This window comes from Propithecus coquereli, unplaced genomic scaffold (assembly GCF_000956105.1).
Source record: "Propithecus coquereli isolate 6110/MARCELLA unplaced genomic scaffold, Pcoq_1.0 Scaffold59, whole genome shotgun sequence".
In the NCBI taxonomy this organism is placed as follows: Eukaryota; Metazoa; Chordata; class Mammalia; order Primates; family Indriidae; genus Propithecus; species Propithecus coquereli.
In genome coordinates, this window is record NW_012151840.1 from 2,389,775 (window position 1) to 2,406,238 (window position 16,464).

General features: G+C 35.9%; 1 protein-coding gene across 1 annotated transcript in view; it reads left to right on the plus strand.

The window, feature by feature from the left end:
* The window catches only part of ASH1L (ash1 (absent, small, or homeotic)-like (Drosophila)), a 215,715-nt gene that overhangs the window by 77,775 nt on the left and 121,476 nt on the right, over positions 1-16,464 (plus strand). Inside the window, exon 4 of the mRNA XM_012658674.1 lies at positions 7,617-7,718. Within this exon, the coding sequence (XP_012514128.1) occupies positions 7,617-7,718 (102 nt within the window). The remainder of the gene's footprint in view (positions 1-7,616; positions 7,719-16,464) is intronic.

A 16,464-nucleotide genomic window follows, 5' to 3' on the forward strand; every position in this document is an offset into this window, starting at 1 on the left:
GCTCAGGCTGGTTTCGAACTCCTGAGCTCAAACAATCCACCCGCCTCGGCCTCCCAGAGAGCTAGGATTACAGGCATGAGCCACCGCGCCCGGCCTTTGTGGAGGTTTTTTTTGTTTGTTCGCTTTCAATTGCCCAATTACCTGTTTGATGGAATTTCGTTAATGGTATTATACCAATGTTAATTTCTTGGTTTTGACAAATGTACCATAGTTATGTAAAATGTTAACATTAGGGAAAGTTGGGTAAAGGTATATGAAAATTTTCTCACTGTACTATCTTTGCAGCTTTTCTGCAAATGAAAAATTATTCTAAAATAACAAGTTGAACTTTTTTAAAAAGCAAAGTACAAATTGTTAATTAAAACATATCTCAGACTGATAACTGATTAAGGAAAAAATAACAAAGATTATTTACTATTTGTTTTGACTGTATTTATCGTAAGTGTTGGGATAAAACAGGCATATTTGATAAATTATAGTGATGTCAATTTTAGGAAAAATAAATGGACTCAGATCAGGGGCACAGGCGTATGTAGGCTGGAGCAAGGCATTTAACCTTTCTCTACTTGTTTCAAAGGTGGGGAATCAAACTGACTTATTATTGAACATTTTTAAAGTAAATAAATCTCAACGCATTAAAAAGTAACAACTCTAATCATTTTATAAATTATGTACTTGTGGTTAGCTTATTTTTCCAATTTATATACTGTTTTATACTAAGTGTTATAAACTAACATAAAATTGGCTTGATGCAAATAAAATTATGGTGAAATTATATACTTAAGTGAGGCCAGATTTCCTGGTTTTACCCAATCCTGCCGTGTAATTGTATTTATTTAATTTATGTATGTTAGGTAGACATGAAATAGATCTAGCGAGAAAGAGTTTCTGACCTGGAATGTCAGATATTCCATCTCTGTTTTTCAGCATATTTGACTCTTGGCTGGCTGCATATGACAGAACTTGCAACCTGATTTCAAAAATGGGCAGAGCAGTAGCATGGAGTATTTTGCATTTAGCATTTATGTCTTACAAGTGATAGAATAAGCAAACAATGGGACATTATTGTAGGTGATTTACTGCACTTGAGTATTATACATTCTTTGATGCACTCAATGTTGTTGAATATTTTGTCCCCCAAGGACAAATGGGAACTAAATCATTTTGTTTAAAAAAAGTATATTCACTGTAAAAGTATATTGGTTGAAGCAAAGAATACTGAGTTTTGTTTTTGACTGAAGAGTATGAGCATTGATCAGTATATACTAATTTCGAACAATTACACTAGTGTTTTTAAGATTACTCTAGTTTTATAAGATACACTCATACATACAGTTAGATGGATGGAGTAGATTCTAATGTTCGATAGCAGAGTAAGGTGACTATAATTAACAATACTGTATTGTATATTTCAAAATGGTAGAAGAGAGGATTTGAAATGTTCCCAGCACATAAAAATGATAAATACTCAAGGTTATGGATACCAAATACCCTGACTTGGTCATTATAAATTCTATGCATGTAACAAAATATGACATATACCCCATAAAATGTACAAATATGTATCAGTTGAAAGAAAGAAATTAAAAATGATAGAAAAAGAGGTATACCCATAAGAGAAGTGTGAGCATGTGGAGATGAAAGCAGAAAATTGATTGTGGTGTGGTTAGTGCAGTTCTGGGAATTTCCAGAGGAATTCCATTTCAGCGAATGATCCGATTTGGGCATTATGAGAAATATCCTAATTAGAGGAAGAAAAACACAGAGTTTTTTTGCTTAAAAATCACCAGTACAAGCTCTGAATCATTCTCTCTTATAGTGTATTTAATTGGTGAGTCAGATAAAATGTATTGCTTTCCGTAAATGTATTTGCCACAATTGGAAACAGCTGTTTTTATTGTGGAACTGGCTTTTATCTCAGCATTCAGCTCATTCACATGAAGCTTCTAGGGCTGCTATGAGCTATGAACCATAGCAAAGGATTCGGAACTTGAATCTGGGAACAAAAAACTTGATCAGAAGTTTCCAAATAGTTTGGTATTTTGTGTTCTTATTCTTTTACCATAGCGGCCATTTTTATTACAACCAGTTTTGATTCAGCTATTGTTTAACATTCCGAAATAGCCATGACTTATAAATAATAAAAGAGGCATTTCTTTTTTAAAACTAAACTTTTGTAGCATGATTTTATTTTGGTGGGAACAAATGATTTAAATGTTAGAAAATACTTTAAAATATTATTTTAAAATAAATTGATAACATCCTCGAACTGACTACTGGATAGCAACCTTTTGAATGTAGCATACATAATCTGTTTTTTCATAATTTACCCAAAGATATTTCTAGCATAAACATCAGACATTGTGCTCATTTAAACCATTTCCCAATTACTTGGGGTCTTTGGTATTGAACTGACAACAGGGCATTGCTAAAATTCATACTATATTAAGTTACAAGAGTTCTAATAGCTTATTTAGACTAAAGAAATATATATTTTATCTAACCAACTGTTGATTTCATTCACTGTGTTCTTTTGTTAATTTGGCACCAGGGAAATTCCTACCCCCCCACCACCACAATACTCAGGGCTTCAATAAAGTAGTTAAGATGATTCTTTGTTCTCTTGTTTTCTTTGGAATGCCTCTTCCACTGCAGACACTATTATCAGTGGGAATTTTCTCTATTCTGATACCTTTGCCCATTTGACTCTATCTTCACACCCAGGCATCTGAAAAATTAGTATTCCTATTTTATCTTAGGTTTGTTTCAGTTCAGATTCTTATCTCTTTATAATCCAGTTATCTTTTTCCTTTTTCTGCTTTCTGACATTTTTTCCATGATTTCATCTTATAGTTTTGCTATAAAAGTACCACCTTTCTTTCCCCTTTTTTGTCCAAATTGACAAAAATGTTTCTCCAAAATCTGTTTTTATCTTTAGAACTTCATCAAATAATGGCCAAATAAAGTCCAGAGAGTCTATGATCAAAACCACTTCCCAGGTTCTTTCACATTTCTAAGCTTTTTTAAAATTCTTAATTCCCTCTGTATTATTCCAATTTATGCTATTCTCTTTTTCAGTCTTTCTCCTTACTAGTAGTCTGCCTTGTAAACATGAAGGCCTTTATTTCCAACCAGAGAAAAAGAACTTACCCCCAATAATCAACTTAATTTATTGTGAAGTCCAATTTTATTTAGGTACATTTTCTTTTGCAACTTATCTATAATTTATACTTCCTTCATTTATGTGTATAGAATTTCTAAACATATGTCGAAGCTGTCATCGGAGTGATGAGACACCCAGTAGTGTTTTACCCAATAGTTTCATGAACTGAGGAATTCCCATTTACATTCTTTAGTTACTTCTTTTTTTTTTTTAAGAGAAAATTATCAAATTCATTTAACGTGTATACATGGGAACCGCCAGAAAATGAGGATTTTCCTTTATTTACTTCTGAAGTAATTAATTATTCCACTTTATAGGATATTGAAATGAGAAAAGATGGAAATTCTCTAAGATCTAAGATTATAGGTGTTTTCTGTGTGTATTCTTTGAGGAAGTATCGGATTTTTTTGAACTAGAATACATACAAACTTCTTGTCATTTGAGGAGTAGAGAGTCTTCACACATCCTTCCAGGCAGATCTAAAATGACTGCTGTTGAGACTTGAGCAAACATTTGTCACATTATGGAAACAGCAACAGAAAGAACAATGTAGGGGAAGCAGAAAATTATTTTTTCCCCTGGTTAAAAAAAAAAAAAACTGAACAGAAGGCCAAATACCTTCTGCTTCTGATTCATCTCTTGGGCTCACTCTGGGGAAGCTATAGTGAAGGGTCAGTGAATTAGAATATTCACTTTGAAGGAACTTTTTCCTATCTTGCAAGTACCTACTAGCCCTAGAGTACCTTCTTCCTTAGCAGTATTTCTTAATTGGATTCACTGGATTCACTTTATGTTTAAGATCAGTGCTTGATATTATAGATTAGTTCCAGCTCCCTAATTGGGCATAAGTCCTTGCTCTTATTTGATTTTCATTTATTTATTTATTTTTGAGACAAAGTCTTACTCTATCACTTGGGCTAGAGTGCAGTGGCGCCATCATAGCTCACTGCAACCTCAAACTCCTGGGCTCAAGTGATTCTCCTGACTCAGCCTCCGGAGTAGCTGGAAGTACAGGTGCATGCCACGACGCCTGGCTAATTTTTCCTATCTTTTGTAGAGATGGGGATCTCACTGTTGCTTAGGATAGTCTCAAACTCCTGGCCCCAAGCAATCCTCCCCTTTCAGGCCTCCCAAAGTGCTAGGATTACAGGCATGAGTCACTGTGCCCGGCCTTCTTTTATTTTTATTTTAATATTGAATGTTAGCCTAAGCCTGTCGGTGACATAAGTATATATGGTCTAAAACTTCTGTGATAAACCTAAGGAGCCCATTTATATATAATAGTGACTAATATTTATAAAACATTTTGAATTTGATGAAATGATTTTTGCATTACATTATCTCATTTTGGGACTCACAATGACACTGTGAGTTAGAGTGCTTCATTAAACCAAAGTTCAAGCACATTTATTTCCTTAGATCTCTGTAGTTTAATTTGTAGCAGAGCCAGGAATCAAATGCAGGATGCCTTACTCCATAGTTCATGTACTTAAAACCCCGCCACACTCAACTATGCATTGCATTCTGTTTTAGGTTAGGTAACATGAATATATATTGGTCTCTGTTGAAATGGACATGCTAGTTCTCTCTGGACATTGTCTTGTTCTTCCCTACCCACCCAACTGCAAAATGGCAATTATAAAACAGTTTATTTCTGGCAGTATTGGAGATAATGTTTGCAGATTTCATATGATTTCTGCTGTTTGGGCTAGTTTTAACATACTTTTGAACATCTTTAACAAGTTGCTACTTCTTGCACATAAGTTATAGCATCATTTTCCAGTCTTAAACTTGGTTGCTTTACATCATTAGGTAATGCTTTTTCAGGTATCCTCATCCTCTTACTCTTTCCATAAGCACTGGTTTTAAATGAAATAAAGTTCTAGAGCTGATGATTACCAAGCCATGGAAAGCTGTATCTCAGGGATACAACCTGTATTCTCTTTAAATATGGAATATTGTTAAGAACAGCTCTGCTCTGAATGAATAGGGAATTCAGACAGACTTTTAAAAATGAAAAAATGAGAACCTTCCTGAATGAAGTTTTATTTCAATCTCCTGTTAAATCCTAAAAATAGGCTGCTGGCTTCCATTACTTTCAGGAAATGAAAAGTGGCTCAGAAGCCAAGTGAGCTAAGCCATCTCTCTCTCAATTGTTTCAGTTTCTCAGGAATTGCTGTACAATGCTGCCAATAACGATCTCCGGGGATCTGACCCCCATTCCACCTCCCACTGCCTCCTCTGCAGCTCCAGATGCCACCAAAAGAAGGAGCTTTGAAGAAAGTGCCTGTACCCTCTTTTACCCTGAGGTGGGTGAGGCCAGGCAGGGTGATTCTCAGGATATCCTGATGATCAAAGGTATAGTTGAAGCCTTCATCAAGACTTTCTTGAAGATGACCAAGAAATTTGGGAAACGTTACCAGATAGCCTAGGAACTGAAGACGGAACTCAAGAACGGATGGCCCAAATAGCCACCTGAAATGTAATACGTAATGATATACACAACCCTAAAAAACTCCTTAAGGACAGAGACTATTATACTACTGTTTTTATATCTCTTCCCCCACCTCCACATTGTCTAGTCTAGCACAATACTGAGCACATAAACTGTACTCAATAAGTGAATAAATGTTAGTTTATGACTGAGTAAGAAGACTTTATGAAAAGTGCTCTCTAACCCCTTCTTTTCTCTGGTACTCCTGCCCATTCATCAGGAATGGTGATAAACAGAGTTGAATGATATCTCAAGCTTCTTGGCCACTGTTGTCTTCTGTCTTGGCTATGTGTCTGACTGGCTAGAAATACATATCTGTCCAGTATATGAAGGTTTCAGTATTAATACTTAAAGTTAAGTCTTCAGTGATGCCTGGGCTTTTTTTACTTCTTAGATGTTTTATTGTGATATTTAGTTCTTTAGTGGAAATCTTATCTGAACTACACTCCAGGGGGATTTATTGTACTATTGGTTTTAAAGATCCCTTTTGTATCTGTTTTTAAAATTTAGTAGTAAACAGTCTGGCTTCTCGAATAGATTTTACATCAGTCATCACTGTGTTTCAGAAGTAGGATGTACTGTCACATCAGACTCCCAAAAAGTCTAACTTGTTGCTTTCCTATGGCAACACATAGTCTTTTGTCTCACCTGAGCAGTGCTGCCAGTAGCCTACTAAAAGACTATTTACAGTGATGTGATTTAAGATACTACTTAATTAAAACAAAGCTCATGGTCTACTATTTCTCTTGGAGAAAGGGAAATATTAGAAACTTAGCTCCATTAAATTCTTCTGTCCCTAAGTTGTCCTTCAGTGAATTAGTCATTTGTTCATTTGGGCATTAACTCTCATTTAGAGGCAGATCTTAAAAATCTCGTCTTCAAGTATTTGATTTCTTTTGCCTTTTGTACCTCTCTAGTTGAATGTAAGGCTTTTTATTTGTAATTTTTTTTTCAAGTTAAAAATGAACATTTTGGAGTATTACTAGTTTTTTGACAAACATAAGGTGGACATTCATTATGTATTCTCAACAGCTGGCTTTTTAGATTATAAGGAGTCCAGTATCGGAACCAAGTATATTTTATTCAGGAAAATAATCTTACCTGAATAATATACTTTTCTCTTGAGTAAGAGATGTGTTAAATTATGCTGAATTGATTTAGAGTTTTGCTAAAAGTATGAGACTTTTTGAAGGGAAATTGAGTTTCTTTATCTTCATGAGCTGTCATGTATACAGGCAAGGAACCTTAAGTATACAACGTTAAAAGATTTATTCCATGTATAAATCAATCACCAGTTCTTCTAGAATTTGCTATAGAGGAAAAACATAGAATGTGAAAATGACTTCTGCGAATTGGATAAGGATATGTGGGTTTAAGGTTTTTCTCACACCAACTGTTCCTAACAAATTGCATTGTAAGTTTTATTTGTCATTTTTGTGTGTGTGTAGAGATAAGGACTTGCTATGTTGCCCAGGCTGGTCTCAAATTCTGGCCTCAAGCAATCCTCACGCCTTGGCCTCCCATAGTACTGGGATTACAGGCATGAACCACCGTGCCTACCCCTGCTTGTCAGTTTATATAATGAATTTTAATCAGTAATAAGAAATAGATTTGATTAGAATATTGCTAGTAATTTTTATTAATATTTTTAATAATGTTTCACAGTCGTAATACATAAAAACTCAATCATGTATTCTATTCATGCTTCCATTAAAATTAGTTTTCCCTCTGCTAATGTAACAGGAGAAGTTACGAACCTGAGACCTGTGAAATTCTGACAGCAACGTCTAGTGTGGTTCATCCTCTGCTTGTTTTCCTCCTATCATCAGCTTACAAGTCATATTATTACAGGGAATGGCAGTGGCAGCAACTAAATTATACAGTTTTAACACAGAAGGGCTTGATATTATTTTCAGACTTGAATTATCCTATGATTTCTATCTTTTCCTCTCTCTCTAGGTTCCCAGCCAACCTCAGATAAACCCTCCCAGCGACCATCAGAGAGCACAAACTGTAGCCCTACTCGGAAGAGATCTTCATCTGAGAGTACTTCTTCAACAGGCTAGTGCTGTTTGTTTTACCAGACTTTCAAGATAGTTTCTCATATGTTACTTGAGAATAAAGATTTACAATATAATATTGTAGAAAAACAAAAGTTCTTGATATGTGAAAATCTGTAATAATGTACATCGAAAGAATATAGTAGCCTTCCCCTTTAAAAAGTTGAATTGAGGTGTTAGAGAATGTGTTGTGAAATAGGGGTACATGGATTGGAGCTATTTAATAAAAATTTAGGTATGTATAAAATTGTTGGCTAAAGTAATAATTTCCAAAGTAGCATTCACACATCTCTAGGCATGTGCAAAACAATTAAGAGATTGTCAGAAGAACCTCTGTTAATATTTATTTTTAAACTTCCTAATTTCTGATGTTTGTATATTTTGAAATGTTAATATATATAATGTATTAATACAGTATAACGTATTTGTATAATTTGTACAAACATTTTGGGTGTGCTTCCAATTTCCTTCTTACTAATAGTATATGTGTTTATCAAAAAAAAAATATTTATACTCATCTTCTGCCCTTACTGAGGCTTGAAAAGTAAAAAATAACTTTTTATTTATTAATTTTATTAGAAGAGATGGCGAGTGGTAGATTCATTCCAGCCACAGAGGGTAATATATAAAGGGTATACATAAATAGAGAGCTCACGAAAATAAATAAAAGATCCAGTGTGATTAGACTAAAGACAATTTTTTAATATGAGGCTGGAAAAGTAGATAGGGACCAGTAATGTAGATCCTTAAGCACAGTGAGAAATTGTAGAAAGTTTTTAAACAAGGAACTAACATGTCGTCTCTTAGCTTTCCATCTCTGTGTCTTTGATTAGGTCATTTGTGACTTATGGTCAGAACCTTTAATTTTTTGATCAGTATAAGACCTCACTGTCAAAATGTATCAATATGTTATTTGTGGCATTTACTTGGTGATTATTTTCAATCATTTATTTGATGATTATCCTCAGAAGCTCTTTATTAGTCCAGTTGTGCCAAAGGTATAGTAGAATTCAAACAGTGGTGATAGTTGTGTCTCTGTTGGTCCTTTTTTGTTTTTCTGTTTTCTTTTTTTTGAGACAAGAGTCTTGCTCTGTTGCCCAGGCTAGAGTACCATGGAGCCAGCCTAGCTCAGAGCAACCTCAAACTCCTCAGCTCAAGCAGTCAGTCCTCCCACTTCAGCCTCCCAGAGTGCTGGGATTAGAGGCATGTGCCACTGCGCCCAGCCGGTGCTTTATTTTTATATTACCTTGGGGAGACTTTTATGTTCTTTAACAATGAATGACTAATTTTGATGATGTCTACTTAGACTAGGCTAAGGAAACTCAGCCCGTGGGTCATATGCAGTCCAATATCTATTTTTGTGTAGCCCTCAAGCTAAGGATGGTTTCTACATTTTCAAAAGCTTGGGGAAAAAAAAGAATAATAATATGGGACAGACATTATATGTATCCTCAAAAACCTAAAATATTTACTTGGGCTTTTTACAGAAAAGGTTCACCAACCCTTGAACGAATAATGAGATTTTGATAAGAGACATATCAATGAAGAAAATCACCCAAATATTTTACTTCAGTAAACAAACAAAAAAAAAGATGTGTAAATTCATAAAGTTTCTCTTACCATGAAACTGTTTAATTCATTAAATCAAGTTTTTATTAAAGGTTACTGTGAGTACTAAGCATTGGGGTTACAAACACAAATAAGATAAGGTTACTGCCCTCAAGAATTCAGACATATTCACTAATGAGCAACGTGTTAAATTTTGTAACAAAGCAATGTACAAAATACTGTGACACAGAAACTCAAACACTAACCACTTGGGATGACTAAAGAAAGCATCACTGGAGGAGAGACACATACGCTAATACATACTGAATTTGAGGAGACAGGTGGGACAACAAACATAAAGAGTAAAAGTATATTTAATGGTCAGGTACAGTGGCTCATGCCTGTAATCCTAGTACTCTGGGAGGCCAAGGCAGGAGGATTGCTTGAGCTCAGTAGTTCAAGACCAGTCTGAGCAAGGGTGAGACCCCCATCTCTACAAAAAATAAAAGAAATTAGCTGGGCATTATGATGCACACCTGTGGTCTTAGCTACTGAGGAGGCTGAGTCAGGAGGATCTCTTGAGCCCAGGAGTTTGAAGTTGCAGTGAGCTATGATGATGCCAGGGCACTCTAGGGGTGACAGAGTGAGACTCTGTCTCAAAAAAACAAAACAATTAGTTGGGTGTGATGGTGAGTGCCTGTAGTCCGAGCTACACAGGAGGTTGAGGCAGGAGGATTGATTGAGCCTGGGAGTTTGAGGTTGCAGTGAGCTATGATGATGCCACTTTCCTCTAGCTTGGGCAACACAGTGAGACTCTGTCTCAAAAACAAACAAAAAAACAGAAAAAACACACAAACACATAGTTGGATATGACTAGTTTCCAAAGAGTATTTTATGATGGTGGTCAGAAATGTGGCTATAAAAGTAATAATGGACTATTTCATATATGGTGTATTTTTTAATTCAAAAGAATTGAAACTTCATTGTAGATGTATTTGGGAGCTGTTAAAGGATTTTGAACAAGGAAGATAAATATTTTCATATGCTCTATCAGGAAGAATAGCTAGATTTTGCAGTGCTTAAAAAAATGGTCCCCAAATCTCAGTGACTTAAAACAAGAAAAGCTTAAAAATGCTGTGTGACCATCAAGAGTCTGCTCCATGTTGTCTTCCCTCTTGTCTTCCCTTCCCACTGACAAAACAGCCTATATCTGGAGTGTTGCTTGTCTTGTGGCAGAGTAGAAAGGGCCATAGTAAAGCACTAACTGGCTCTTAAAGTTTCTGCCCCAAAATGACATATGTTACTTCTCACATTTCAGTGCCAAAGCAAGTCACCCGATTAAGTCTTATGTCAATACAGTGGGGAGGTGTAATTCTTTCAAGGAAGGGGGAGCAATTATTTATGGATAATAATATAGTCTACCATATATGTATTTAGAAAAAAGGCTACAGCATTACAGTGTGGAGAATGGAACATGACAGAAGAAATGCATGAAGATACAGCAGATAATGGATTCAGATTTGGATATATTAAATCTGAACTGCCTTTGGGTTATTGAGGTAGACATGTTGAATAGACAGTTTTAAGTAGTGGTTTATAGTTTGAGAGACATCTCTGGTAGAGATACAGATCTATCAGTATATATATAAACTTGGGCAGTGGGCCGGGCGCGGTGGCTCACACCTGTAATCCTAGCTCTCTGGGAGGCCGAGGCGGGCGGATTGTTTGAGCTCAGTAGTTTGAGACCAGCCTGAGCAAGAGCGAGACCCCATCTCTACTAAAATTAGAAAGAAATTAATTGGACAACTAAAAATACATAGAAAAAATTAGCCGGACATGGTGGCGCATGCCTGTAGTCCCAGCTACTCGGGAGGCTGAGGCAGAAGGATCGCTTGAGCCCAGGAGTTTGAGGTTGTTGTGAGCTAGGCTGACGCCACGGCACTCTAGCCCGGGCAACACAGTGAGACTCTGTCTCAGAAAAAAAAAAAAAAAAAAAAACTTGAGCAGTGAATGAGATAACCCGAGGATGAAGTGTAAAGTAAGATAACAGGAATGGAGACCTAAGAAACATTAGCATTTGAGATGGAAGTGGAAGAAAAGATGTTGGTAAATGAGACATAAATAAGAAAAATCAAACCATATGTGTCATAAAAGCCTAAAAAAGAACAGACTACAGAGTTAGATGCCACAAAGAAGTCGAGAAAGATTTGGACGGAAATTGTCTCAGATGATTAGGAAAATAAGAAAAAACAGTCTGGGGATGTGGAGTTAGAACAGTTTCTTGACTTGAAAAGGGTACAGAGGGCTGTTAAAATTCAGGTGGCACTGGAATAAATTAGAGGTCTTTATTTCCAGCAAGGTGGTAGATTAAACGTGAGAAGAAAGAAACATCTTGGTACCTAAAATCTACAAATACTAGGTAAAATATGGAAAACATTTCTTACAGCATGACTGAACTTTGAAGTAAGTACATAGGAAACCAGAAACTTTCAGAAAGTTCAGTTCAACAGAGATAAAAAACGCTAGAGGTGTTTGATATATGCTTGATCCCTGGTGTCTGAAAGCCTGGTAATTGGAACACATCCCAGGTGCAAGAGACAAAAGACAAAGTCTAGGACTGTGGTAGCACAGAAGATCACATTAGATTTTCATGGGTAAAGCTGGAATCCCCAGAAGGTGACACTTGCCAGTGTAAGAGCAAGTAAAAGTAAACTTATCGTGGAAAAAGATAGTTCCTTGTTGAAGATAGGGCTTTGGAAGGAGCAGGACAAAGAGAATTCCTACCACAAACTCGTGCTAACCCTCTGCCTCTCCTGCAGATTCACATTGCCTGTGAGACCCAGAAAATTAAATTAAAATTTGTAGTAGATTGGTGGTGGTCCCAGATGCATTGCAGAGCCAAATGCAAATTCTCTAGAGAATTTCCCTTAAATAGAAACCTGGGCTTTTAAAATCAGTATATCCATGATCTTGGTTGAGCTAGCATTCTCATTTTATTCTGGCAACACAGGGAATGACAACCTTTATTTTGCAATTTAAAGGCTAATAATTAAATCAGAACCATGTCCTAATCTGTTCCTTCTATAAAGGAATAAAATATCTAGAAACCATCTGTGTAGTAAGCTGGGGTATATAAACAACTATAGAAACAAAGTAATTCACATTTTGGAGAATATGCTTCATGGCCCGTCTTTGAACTAATTTCCCTGTTTTGAGATAAATTCAAGAGAATAATATACTAACAGAGTGTATGATTTTACTGACAGGTATAGTCATTATTATGCATCCCAAGAGCCCATAGTAACAAAAGTATTATTGATTAGTAAAATCTTAAGTCTTTTATGGAGGTGTGAAATATAAATCTTATTAGGTCTTCAGGACTTAAGAGGGTGAAATGAGTATCTTGAGATACTCTTTGTTAAAGTTTGTCTCTTAGAAGTCTTTTTCTTATATTTGTAGCTTTTAATATTTCTGTTTTTTCTTTTCTTGGGGATTTGACATAACCCTGTAGTTAGGACACAAATCCACAGTAACTTACACGTTCCGGAAAACTTAAAGCCCTGCAGTAGTGTTTCATAGAGTCATTTCAGCTTTTTATAGCTGGTTTGCAAATATTGTCACACTGGTTAATGAGGTAGTCCTTTTATGTTATTGAGCAACTACTATAGTAAGCCTAAAGAGTTGTAAGAAGCAGTCCCTAATACCAAGGAACTTATTTTATGATTGGTTTAATTTGAGAGCAACAGTAAAATGTTAGTCATTATACGATAATATCCTACAAATAGCTAAATGCTGAAATGACGGAAAGTTAATCAGAAGTTTTCCATAAACCTCAGATTGAGGCTTAAACAACACCATACGTATACCGTGGGTAAAGATGTAAGTGGGAGAAGAGGTAGGAAAATCGTGGACTTTTGAGTTAGATCTGGTTGATTCAGCTTTAGCAATATTGTGTAACCTTGTACAAGTTATGTAAACTATTCAAGCCATAGCTTTCTCATCTATAAATGAAGGCTACTTCTGTTCATCTTGCAGACTAATGAGGGTTAAAGTAACTTTATAGAAAACATTTGTCACTGGATTAGTCTTTGAGTAAATGATAACTTCTATTGTTAATGCTGCTACTGTTGGCCCTCCTGCCATTATTGCTGTGAGGGTATGGAAATGAGAATTAGTTCATACAGAAGGGAGACCTAGGATATAGTGGTAAAGAATAAAAAGAAGATTATAGAGATATTTAGGCCCATTTAATGAGGCTTAAATCTTAAGTCTAGCTGGATATGGTGGCTCATGCCTGTAATCCTAGCACTTTGCGAGTTTGAGACCAGCATGGGCAACATAACGAGACCCTATCTCTACAAAAAATTTTAAAACTTAGCCAGGCATGGTGGCATGTGCCTGTAGTTATAGCTACTCGGGAAGGTGAGCCAGCAGGATCACTTTAGCCTAGGAGTTAGAGATCGCCATGAGCTGTGATTGTACCATTGCACTCCAGTCTGAGTGCCAGAGCGACACCCTGTTTCTAAAAAAATAATAATTAAAAAAAATCTTATATCTTTGCTGAGTACTAGGCCCTGCTTTGCTAGAGTGAAACTCCAGAAAGCTGGACTGAGAACAACCAGGGAGTTGTATAATGAAAAATTCCCAGAGTTCACACATGGCATGAGACATGTGAACTCTGACTACCAACTCCAGAATCCTTAGGGGCAATTATGAAGACCCTGTAAAGATTATACTTTAGCACGGCTAAATCATCCCTGGAACATAGACTATACTAGTCGCACCCTAGTAAAGATTTAAAGCTGGATTCAAGGGATCAAACTGTTCCATAAATAAATTAGCTAATTTTTAAAACAAACTTCAACATTAAAACACATTTAATTGGGGCATAATACCGATCACATAAAATTTACCATCTTAACCATTTCTGAATGTACAGTTAGTTTACTAGTGTTAAGTACATATTACATTGTTGTGCAGCCAGTCTCCATAACTCTTTTCATCTTGCAGAACTGAAAGTCTATATATATCCATTAAACAAGAACTTCCCATTTCCTTCTCCCCCCAGTCCCTGGCAACCACCCTTCTACATTCTGTCTCTATAAATTTGACAGTACCTCATATAGGTGGAGCCTTACAGTATTTTTCTTTCTGTAACTGGCTTATTTCACTTAGCATAATGTCCTCATGGTTTATCCATTTGTAGCATGTGTAAGAATTGCCTTCTTTCTTAAGGTTGAATAATAATCCATTGTATGTGTATACCACATTTTGTTTATTCATCCATAGATTGATACTTGGGTTGCTTCCATCTTTTCACTATTTGTGTATAATGCTGCTATGAGGATTGGTGAACAAATACCTCTTCTAGACCCTGCCTTTAAAACTTCTGAATGTATATTCAGAAATAGACTTCCCAGATCATATGGTAATTCTATTTTTAATTTTTTGAGGAACTGTTATACTGTTTTCCACACTGCTGTGCCATTTTATGTTCCCAACCACAGTGCACAAGTGTTCCAACTCTTCCAACTTCAACATTTTTAAGAGGAAGACAACAAAATCCAAACAATTAATGTAACATTACAGTATCCAGCATCCAATCAAAAATTAATAGATCTGTAAAGAAGCAAAATAATGATTTAGCAGAAGAAAAAATTCAGTGGAAACTGCCAGAGAAATAACATGGTAAAATTTGCAGGCAAGTGTATTAAAAGAGCTATTTTTGAGAATTTAAAGGGAAACATGAACATAGTGAGGATGTAAATGGAAGATATAAAATAATCAGGCAGGCACAGTGGTGCACACTTGTAGTCCCAGCCACTCAGGAGTCTGAGGCAGGAGGATCACTTGAGCTTAGGAATTCAACGCTGTAGTGCACATGATTACATGTAGCCACTGCACTCCAATCTGGGCCACATAGCAAGACTCCCATCTCTAAAATTTAAAAAAGTCAAATGTGACTTCCATGGATGAAAAATACAATATCTGAAATGAAAATTTCTCTGAATAGGATAACAGCAGATTAGATGCTACAGAAGAAAAGATAACTGAATTTGAAAAAATATGAATAAAATCTATCCAATGTGAAAAAAAGTTTGACCAAAAAAAATGAATGGAACTTCGGTGGCCTGTGGTACAACATCAAGAGGACTGATGTACATAGGATTAGAGTTCCATAAGGAGGGAGTTAGGAATAGATAACGCTTGAAGAAATAATGTTCAATAATTTTTTTATACTTTGATTAAAAGCTATAACTGACAGATCTGTGAAACTCCATAAATCTCGTGTAGGATAAACACATATACTGACATGCAAAAGCCAGAACACAATGGAATTATTTCTTTAAAGTGCCGAATGATAGCCAGGTGTGGTGGCTCAGTCCTATAAGCCTAGCACTTTGGGAGGCTGAGGTGGGAGGATTGCTTAAGGCCAGGAGTTCGAGACCAGCCTGAGCAAAAGTGAGACCTGTTCTCTACAGAAAATAGAAATATTAGCCAGACATGGTGACACATGTCTGTAGTCCCAGCTACTCGGGAGGCTGACGCAGGACAATTGCTTGAGCCCAGGAGTTTGAGTCTGCAGTGAACTATGATGATGCCACTGCACACTGCACTCTAGCCCAGGTAAAAGAGTGAGACCCTGTCTCAAAAAAAAAATAAATAAACAACACAAATTTTAAAACTTCCCCTGCTTTTAACTGATAATGAGACTTACTGTAAAGTTATAATAATCAAGACAGTGTGGTATTGATGAAAGAGTAGGAATGTTCCTTAATGGAACAGGATAGTTCAGAAATAGACACTCCCATATATATTTTGATTTTTCATTTTTGACAAACATGGCAATATTTCAATGGGCAAAGACAGTCTTTTCAACAAATGGTACTGTAACTACTGAATATCCTTATGGGAAAAAAGATCGCTGACTTTATCTCATACCATATAAAAATTTAACTTGAAGTAGATCATATACTTCTGTGAAATTTCTGAAACCATAAAACTTTGACACGAACACATGGGAGAAAATCTTCAAGACCTTGGGATAGTCACAGATTTCTTAAATAGTATAAAAAGCAAGAACCATAAAAAAAAAAAAAGATAAATTGGACTTCATCAAATTTAAAAATTTCTCTCTTCAAAAATATATTTTTTGGCCGGGCGCAGTGGCTCACGCCTATAATCCTAGCACTCTGGGA